We start from the raw sequence: 9,892 nt of genomic DNA, 5'->3' as shown, positions 1-9,892 counted from the left end.
GTGACCTAGAGATAGAAATCTGCATCTTTAACTGTTGCCTCCTGGAATTTAGGATTGAGATCTTGGCTGGAAATCTAAATGTGGGAGTTGTCAATATGTAGGTGATATTTACTGCTATGAACTTGGATGAAATCACCCTCATGCTGGGGGAATGTATGTAAGAAGAATCAAGGGCTAAGCCCTGGCGCACTCCAAAATTTTTAGAGATCAAGTTAGAGAAGGAAGATCCAGCTAAGAAGACCAGGAAGGGGTGGCTAGAAAAGTAGAAAACCAAGAGACAAGAATGATGTCTAGAAGCCGAATGAAGTAAGCCTTTTAAGGAGGAGGAAATAATAAACTATGTCAAATGCTGATGGTGGGTCAAGTTGAGGACTGAGAATTCATCATTAGATTTAGTGATGTGGAGGCAATGGATGAACTTGAGCTTTTTAGGGGGCGGGGGGCGGGGTAAGGAAGATTGGCCCTGAGCTAACATGTTGTCAGTCTTCCTCTTTTTGCTTGAGGAATATTGTTGCTGAGCTAACCTCTCTGCCAATCTCAGTTAATTCTTTTCTTTAGACCATAATGCTTTTCAATGAGAACATACTCTCTAGGTTCTCAGTACCTGGTAAGCCCAAAGCAAATTCTACTAAATGGAAGTGTCTCAACTTTTTAAAATTTGTTTTAATTGAAATGGGTAAATAATTTCATCCATAGTATTTCTCCAAGTTCTGTCTTTTTACCTGAACTAGAATACTCTTTTTCAATAATAAGGTCTTCACTATTTTTAATGACAAATTCATCAAGTAAGTTGTCTCTATTTATGATTCCTTTGAATGTTTCACAAATTTTAGGCCTACTCAATTTCATTTCATTCTGGCACAGAAAAATTTATCCAATTAAAAATAGGAATTCCAGGGCTGGCCTGGTGGCGTAGTGGTTAAGTTTGTACACTCTGCTTTGGTAGCCCAGGGTTCGCAGGTTTGAATCCTGGGTGTGGACCTATCACCACTTGTCAAGCCGTGCTGTGGCAGCATCCCACATAAAGAAGAGAAAGATTGGCTCAGATGTTAGCTCAGGGCCAATCTTCCTCGCAAAAAATAAATAAATAAATATGAATTTCATGAAAAGGTTCTTCCTACAAGTCAAGATATTCCAAAGGGCAATTACAGAATTTCAGAATTATGTTCTTTCACTGTTTCAACTTTTCCTTTTTTTTTTTTTTTGAGGAAGGTTAGCCCTGAGCTAATATCTACTGCCAATCCTCTTTTTTGCTGAGGAAGACTGGCCCTGAGCTAAGATCTGTGCCCATCTTCCTCTACTTTATATGTGGGATGCCTGCCACAGCATGGCTTGACAAGTGGTGTGTAGGTCCACACTCAGGATCCAAATCGAAGAACCCTGGGCCACTGAGGTAGAACATGCGAACTTAACTGCTGCACCACCGGGTTGGGCCAGCCCCTCACTGTTTCAACTTTTAATGTACAATTTGTTCAGTTCTTTGCTTTTGTAGGGAAATTTCAGTGTCTTCCTGTGCATAAGCTTTGTTTTCATTAATTTTATTTCACTAAGCTTCAAAGGCTTAAGTTGATTGCTTTGATTATAGATTTCTAACTGATTTTGAACAATGCAACTAAGATTTAGAGAACTTGTTTTCAATAATACCATCATTATAGGACGCTTGGATTTTATAAAGTCAGTCTTCAAAGGCTCAAATATTTTAAAAATCTATTTGATGGTAGGCAGTGTTAGAAAGCCCCTCCTGCGATTTTGAAGTATTTTGTGTATTTAACATCAGTTTGTTGCAAAAATTTTGTTGTTCAATTATTCTAAGTAAAATTATTATCTAAAAATTTGACAACTATGGTTTCTATTTTGATTGGTACATTGTCACAGTTCATTTGGGCACAATATGAATTATAATTCTAATTCCATGTACATTTGTGTTTCATAGATTTCTTAATTTAGTAAGAGCATTGTTTTTACTACAGTGCTGTGCTCTGCCAAAATGTGTATTATTACTGTAAAAATTAAGAATTTTATCTTTAGCATTGAACTTTTCAAATGAAGTTACATAGAATTCCTAATAATGTCAAATGTTTCACTTTTCACAGAATGATCTTCTAGAAGCTTTGCTTTGTTTCCATGAACTGAAGGGAAAACTAAACCATTATTGGAATTAATCTGACTGATTTTCTATTTAAAACGTCTAATGACGTTGATATGAAACCAGTATCATTTAACTGTTTGAAAAGTTCTTTTACTAATGGACATCATATTAACAGCTATCGCTTCACTTTTCATACTTACGGTAGAAAAGTTAGAATGAAAAATGAACAAAATTAATTTAGAACAACTGTCATTTGTTTTAATGCAGCACTGGCCAATACAGTAGCCACTAGCTACACATGGCTATTTAGATTTAAATTTATTAAAATTAACTAAATTAAAAATTCAGTTCCTCAATCGCACTAGCCACATTTTAATTGCTTAGTATCTAGATGTGGACTATCTCCATCATCTCAGAAAGTTCTCTTGGATAGTGCTGAGTTCTTATGAAAGTCATGCTTGACATGCTGCAGACTCATTTTCTGTAGCTGCAGAAGCGTGGTTTTCAGGCAGTCTTAAGATAACCGCTAACTTACAACACAGATGCTGATGCTTCTTCAGGAGTTCGGTCTTCTGACTTTCCTGTGATTGGTGTTTTCACTATAGCCCTCATGGTAAATATCAACTAACATTTTGTTCAAGTTATGCTTTCATTATCAACTTCTGAAGACACAGAAATTTAGTATTTAATTTTTTGTTTTGTTTTTAGATTGGCACCTGAGCTAACATCTGTTGCCAGTCGTCTTCTGCTTTTTTTCCTTTCTTCTTCTCTCCAAAGCCCCCCAGTACATAGTTGTATATTCTAGTTGTAGGTCCCTCTAGTTGTGGCATGTGGGATGCTGCCTCAGTATGGCCTGACGAGCAGTGCCGTGTCCGTGCCCAGGATCCGAACTGGAGAAACCCCAGGCGGTCAAAGCGGAGTGCATGAACTTAACCACTCAGCCAGGGGGCTGGCCGCAGTATTTAATTTTTTATTAAGCATGTGCTTGATGTATTTTTTCCCAGCTCATTGCTACTGAAAGGATGTGGGGTTTTTTTTCCCCTCAAAATTTAAAGAGCATAGCCAATAATAAAATTAATATGTAGTTTTATTCCTACAGTAAATGTCAAAAACACTAGGAAGAATTTTCAGACTACTCTAAAAGTTCTTCAAGGGACTGCTTAACTCTTATTTCTTTTTACTTATTTATTTATTTGGAGGAAGATTAGCCCTGAGCTAACATCTGTGTCCATCTTCCTCTACTTTATAAGTGGTATGCCTGCCATAGCGTGGCTTCATAAGTAGTATGTAAGTCCACACCCAGGATCCAAACTGGTGAACCCCGGGCCGCTGAAGCGGAGCCTGCAAGCGTAACTGCTGCACCACTGGGCCGACCCCTTAACTCTATTTCTTGCATGTATTTCTCTTTAATTCCACTGTATTTCTCTATAATTTCCCACTGACACCACCCACTGGCACCTGCAGCTTTCTACATCTCCCTCAGTGCACCTGGCTAATACACCAAATAGTCAGTATGGATGGCAATTATGAAATACTTCTGCCATCACCATTGGAGGCTGAAAGAAATCGCTCTCCCTAGGGGCTCATGTCTGACTTCACTTTGGTTTGCGTTGGTTAACACCTGTTGTCTTTGAAAGGCAGTGTTAGTTATGTTGCATCAAGAAAGAATTGGAAAGGGGGAGATGGGTTATCACTGGTTGTCTTCCAGATTTACCTATGTGTTAAAGTGAGAACTCTATTCATTGTATGTATTACTCTGCTAAAGTAAGATCATGGCAGAAGCTGGCAGTGCAAAGAGATCTGTCAAAACCACCCTACCAATTTTGGTGCAACTGATACTAATATCTTTGAAAGTGAAAAATCAAGGACAGATGCCAAACCAGCTGGATGCATAAATCAGGAATGTTCTGGGCAAGTTGAGACTTATTGTCCTCCTATTTATTTTCTATAGAAGGCAGTGCAAGCTCCTTACTGTGGTATTAAGGTATAAATAGAATGACCTCAATCCACATTTCCTCTCTCAATTTCGTGGCCTGTCTGCTCCAGGTAAAATCCCTTATGCTTTACTGACTTCATCTTTTGGTTCATGTGGTTTCATCTCTTTGGAACTGCCCTTTTCACCAGTCTCAGCATATCCAGAGCTATTTGTCCTTTGACTCCCCAATGTAAATATCACCCTTCTGTTTTTCCATGTGGTAATTAATCTTTTTCTTCTAGACATCTGTAGTTCTTTATATGGCTTCTCTTTGCCACTTACCATTTTATTTGCTTTTGTATATGTCTAGATAGAACACATACCAAATGAATAAAAGGACTCAGAAGACAAGAGGTTTAAAACAAGATTTGAGAGATACAGATAGCACTTTAAATAATCAGCTTTGGATAATTGAGCTCTTGCATCCAGCCATTTATTTATCTGACAGATATTTATTAAGGCTTCTGTATGTCGGAAACTGTTTGTGCTAGAGACACAATGGTGAGCAGAGTAGGCCTGGTCCCTGCTGTTACAGAGTTTACACACTCATCTTTCTTACATTATTACAAATAAATAAAGAATTTTATGCCAGGGAGGAACTGTAGAGAACACCTTTTATTTTATAGAATAGGAGATTAGCTGTCCTTATTATTGAGATTTATGTCTGTGAAATGAGAAAACATTGGCTAATATCTTGATTTTATTGAAAAAAGATAAAGTGGCATTCCAAAAAAATTAATAGGCTGAAACTGGGTGTCTTTTTAATGAATGTGTTTCCTTCACAGTTGTATTGTGACTTGTGGAAGTGATGGTGATGTGAGGATTTGGGAAGATTTGGATGATGATGATCCTAAGTCCATTAATGTTGGAGAAAAGGCATATTCATGTGCTTTGAAGGTATTAAAAACTACAGAAACTGATGTGAAATGGTACTGCCATGTGATTGTTAGGCTTGGATGAAAAATATTTTTATAGAAGTTTTGATTATAGATGTACCGTTTTGTTTGTTTCTCTTATGAAATAATAATATTAGAAAATGTGGGGCTGGCCCCGTGGCCGAGTGGTTGACTTTGCGGGCTCTGCTTCAGCAGCCCAGGGTTTCACCAGTTTGGATCCTGGGTACGGACGTGGCACTGCTCGTCAGGCCACCCTGAGGCAGTGTTCAACATGGCACAGCCGGAGGCACTCACGACTGGGATATACAACTGTACTGGGGGGCTTTAAGGAGAGGAAGAAGAAGAAAAAAATATAATAATACTGTAACTTGCCCAAAATTTTTACATTTAAAATCTGAATGGTTTATTAAAGGTGATTAATGGATATTAATGATGAATCAATTAAAATATATGTAAGAAATTATACTTTGCCTTTTGAGAGGGAGGTTTAAATGTTCCTTCTTTTCCTTTGAAGAAAACTGGCATTTTCAGGTGTTTTTTTTTTAATTTAGTTTTTATTGAGTTAATGATAGGTTACAATCTTGTGAAATTTCAGTTGTATATTACTGTTTGTCAGTCGTGTTGTAAGTGCACCTCTTCACCCTTTGTGCCCACCCCCCACGCCACCTTTCCCCTAGTAGCCACTAATCTGTTCTCTTTGTCTGCATTTTTAAATTTTTCATATGAGTGGAGTCATACGGCATTTTCAGGTTTTTAGCTCACTAATTCAGATAACTTGAGGAATTATTGTAGAAAAGAGAAATGTTCTGTTAAGTTTTTCAAGATATATATATATTTCATGTTTCTAATGTTTTATGTAAGGTAAATATGGCAATGAGATGTAGGTTACTTGGAGAATGCAGACACGTTTTCAGAACAACTTTGCAAATTAAGTCTCTAAAAGCCACTAAGCATTTTATTTTTGATAAATTTTAAGTTGAGTATATTGTATTTTTATAGAAAAAAATTTCCACAGAATTCATATTTTTTCCAAACAGGCTCATTAAGGCAGTTAAGATGGTCTTTAGATACTTTAGGTATTCTTTTTTAAATGGTCATATATAATAGAAAATACATTCCCAGAAGAAAAAATATAAATGACCAACGTACGTCAAATACAAGCTAAATATCACTAATAAGCAAAGAAGTGTAAATTAAATAATTGGATTTTTCTTTCTATAAGATTGGCAAGGATGAAAAATATTGTTAATCCCAGTAATAATGAGACCTTGGAGAAATAAATATTTGTACAGGACAAACACTCTCCTCCTATGTTTTTCCTTTAACTACTACTATGCTGACAACGCTTCTGACACCAGGTGTGTTGATTTCTTTCCCACATCAAGTTCTCTACAGCATCAGCTGGGTGTCCTACAGTGCACTTCAGTTCTGACACTAACTGGAGTTAGCGCAGACCCTACAAGTTGACAGCTTAGTCCCACTAGGCTATCCCCAACATCAGATACCAATCACAGGTAGTGGGTCCCCAGGTTACCCACAACTTCTGCCCAACTTGGCTACAGATTGGGGGTTCCCATGGCCCCCTCCTTGGATTCTATCATTTGCTAGAACAGATCACAGAACTCAGGAAACACTAACTTATGTTTACCAGTTTATTATACAATAAAGGATACAGATAACAGCCAGATGAAGAGATACAACGGATGAGGTTTGGGAGGGTCCTGAGTTCAGGAGCTTCTGTCCCTGTGGAGTTGGGATGTGCTACCCTCTTGGTATGTGAATGTGTTCACCAACCCGGAAGCTCCTCACACCCCATGCTATTGTATTTCTATGGAGGCTTCATCACACGGGCATGATCAATTTCTAACTCCATTTCCAGCCCCTCTCCCCTTCCTGGAGGGTGCAGGTGTGGGGCTGAATGTTCCAAGCTTCTAATCTTGGCTTGATCTTTCTGGTGACTAGCCCCATCCTGAGGCTATCCAGGAGCCTACGAAGGATGCCTCATTAGAACAAAGATACCTCTACTACCCAGGAAATTCCAAGGGATTTGGGAGCTCTGTGTCAGGAACCAGGGTCAAAGACCAAATATTAGAACAAAAGATGTTCCTATTGTTCTTATAAATTAGAAAATTACAAGGGTCTCAGGAGCTCTGTACCTGGAACTCGGGACAGAGACCAATATGTGTTTTCTGTTGTTTTGCAGTATTATCACACACAGTTGCTGGAAGTGTAACTGAGGAACTTCAATGCACATGGTCATTTCTGGCTGTTTACTCTAAGGAAGGACAAGGATGTTAATAAAAACATTGTTTATAATAATACAAGTTAGAAGCAATTGAGGTTTCTCTTGATAGAGAATAGATTTTTATAAATTTTAGTAGAGCCATGTAATGTAATGTTATGCAGCCACTAAAAAATGGGGGAGTGCTGTATGTCTTCAGCTGAAAAGATGTTTACAATAAGTTGAAAAATGAAAAAGAGTGAGTTGCAGAGCAGTCAGTATAGTGTAGTCTTATGTTTGTTAAAGGATATATATATGTGTATATTTGCAATTTGCATGTGTATAAAAGAAAGTTAAAAAGACATAACTCCGGAATGTTAATGGAAATTACTTCATAAGAGTAGGGAAACTCACTCTCTGCTCAGGACACTTTCATATTGTTATTTTTTCTTCTACAGTAAGTATGTACTGCTTTTGTGTGTGAAAAAGACTGTAAAGAAGAAAAAAGTAAAAGTGGTCTTGTAGTAGTTTCCTAGGGCTGCTGTGACAAATTGTCACAAACTTGATGGCTTAGAACAACAGGAAGTTACTGTCTTGCAGTTCAGAAGGCAAGAAGTCAGAAATCAAGGTGTTGACAGGGGTGGCTCCTTTTGGAGGCTCTGGGGGAGCATGCTTCTGGTGGTTGCTGGTGGTCCTCGATGTTCCTTGGCCTGGAGAAACATCACTTCCCAGTCTGCCTACATCTTCACATCACTGTCTTTATGTCTCAAATCTCCTGCTCCTTTTTCTTTTTTTTAAATTTTTTATTTTTTGAGGAAGATTAGCCCTGAGCTAACTGTTGCCAATCCTCCTCTTTTTGCTGAGGAAGACTGGCCCTGAGCTAACATCCGTGCCCATCTTCCTCTACTTTGTATGTGGGAAACCTACCACAGCATGGTGTGTCAAGCAGTGCCATGTCCGCACCCGGGATCCGAAACAGCGAACCCTGGGCCGCCAAAGCGGAATGTGCGCACTTACCCGCTGCACCACCGGGCCGGCACCCTGCTCCTTTTTCTTACAAGACACCAATCATTGGATTTAATCCTTAACTTATTATATCGGCAAAGACCCTATTTCCAAATAAGGTCAGGTTCACAGGTACCTGGGCTTACGACTTAGTCATGTCTTTTAGGGGCCGTTATTCAACCCACTGCTAGTCCCACAGTCAGTGCTAAAATGTTTTCTTTGGCTTTAGGAATGGAGTGTATGGTACTTCAATGAAATGACAATACCAAATAGCCATGCAAAATTGACAGTTTTGCAGTGTATTTCTTTTAAAAGGTAATTACCTATAAACAAATACTTTCTGTTTTCGGGATTCAGTAGTACAGGAAAATACAGTTAGATGTTTTCTTTGAGAACAAAATGGAGAAAATATCACCTTCCAAAATAGTGAAACTGGGATGAATCAACATATTTGTGGGTAGTAGTAGTTAACACTTACAAAGTATTTTATGTTGTCAAGGCCTTTCAACAAAGATACGGAGAGATATGTGGGATGACCTCCATTTTATTCTTGGGAAAACCAAAGCTCAGAGGAGGGTCAGATGACATAGTCAGTACAGAGTACAGTGTGCTGGAGCTCAAGTCGTGCTGTGCTGCGTTCTCTTCCCTTAACCCACAGGGGAGAAGAGTGGTCTGACGAGAGCCTCACCAGAGCCCTGACCCTTCAGACAGTTTCTTGGTTTTTTCGTTTTACTAGTTGACAAAGTATTGAGGGTGATTTGGTTTTCCATAGATTTGTTGGAAAATGACTTCAAAGCAAGTACTTTATTCAGGTGTCCCTGGTGAGTGAGTATAGTTATATATTTTAATGTTTACACATGAATAGAGGGCTAGTTAATGTGTTGCTAAAGAATTCCCAAAATTCTTTACTAGAGCTAACTGAGGCTGCTTAGTCAGTGTTCTGCTAAGAAATCTGTCTGCCAGAAAAGCACAGTCATGTTGCAAAATTCCTATACATGTACGCACATAAATTGTCGGTGTTTCTGCAGTTTTGCCAAAGAACACTTAGCACCGTCAGTGTTGTTTTGAGCTGGTTATAGTTTTTTATTGATTCTCTTCTTGTTTGCACATTTAAATTATTGTTAGCTTAGCTTCAACGTTATGAATTTAGTTTATTGTGTATTGTTTAGTTAATTACAGTAGTTACAATGTAGGCATAAACAGTATTTTTCACCAGTTTTCCAGCGATCAAACTTGAAGAGAAGTGTATGTTATAGTTCACATTTGAATCATCTGTACTGTTATTTGAATAGATGTATATATCCTCTCAAATTTTGCTATATGGAAACATGTTATTGTTATCACTAGTGCGTGTTCTGCTGGAGTGAGAGCAGGTGCTTTAGATAGGCTGAGGGTCCTAAGTGTGCGAGAGACCTGTGGCTGAGACCTATTGCTATAGGATAGAGTATATTCATTAGCAAACTTGAGTAGTTTGTTTCTCTTGGCAGTTGTCATTTGATCTAAAGTAGTGAGTTGACCATATGATTTATCGAAGCCTCTATGAGGTTGGTAGACTATGATTTAGTCTGTTAGGACTTAATCCCTCCTGGAAAAGGAATAAAACTAAGGTGCTGGGGCAAATCCCTGACCTTTGATAATTCTTAGCTAATTGCTCTGTAAAGCAATGGTGTCTGCTGATCATTTTCAGGGCCTAAAACTTTATTTAT

General features: G+C 38.3%; 1 protein-coding gene across 3 annotated transcripts in view; it reads left to right on the top strand.

Annotated features, from left to right (window-relative positions):
* The window catches only part of WDHD1 (WD repeat and HMG-box DNA binding protein 1), a 63,580-nt gene that overhangs the window by 2,211 nt on the left and 51,477 nt on the right, over positions 1-9,892 (top strand). For all 3 annotated transcript variants that reach the window (XM_044773620.2, XM_014864693.3, XM_070513663.1), the window contains exon 2: positions 4,850-4,961. In XM_044773620.2, coding sequence (XP_044629555.2) covers positions 4,850-4,961 — 112 coding nt within the window. The remainder of the gene's footprint in view (positions 1-4,849; positions 4,962-9,892) is intronic.

This window comes from Equus asinus, chromosome 7, assembly GCF_041296235.1.
Source record: "Equus asinus isolate D_3611 breed Donkey chromosome 7, EquAss-T2T_v2, whole genome shotgun sequence".
In the NCBI taxonomy this organism is placed as follows: domain Eukaryota; kingdom Metazoa; phylum Chordata; class Mammalia; order Perissodactyla; family Equidae; genus Equus; species Equus asinus.
The sequence above is the reverse complement of the archived record's forward strand: the minus strand, read 5'-3'. Positions and strand labels throughout refer to the sequence as shown.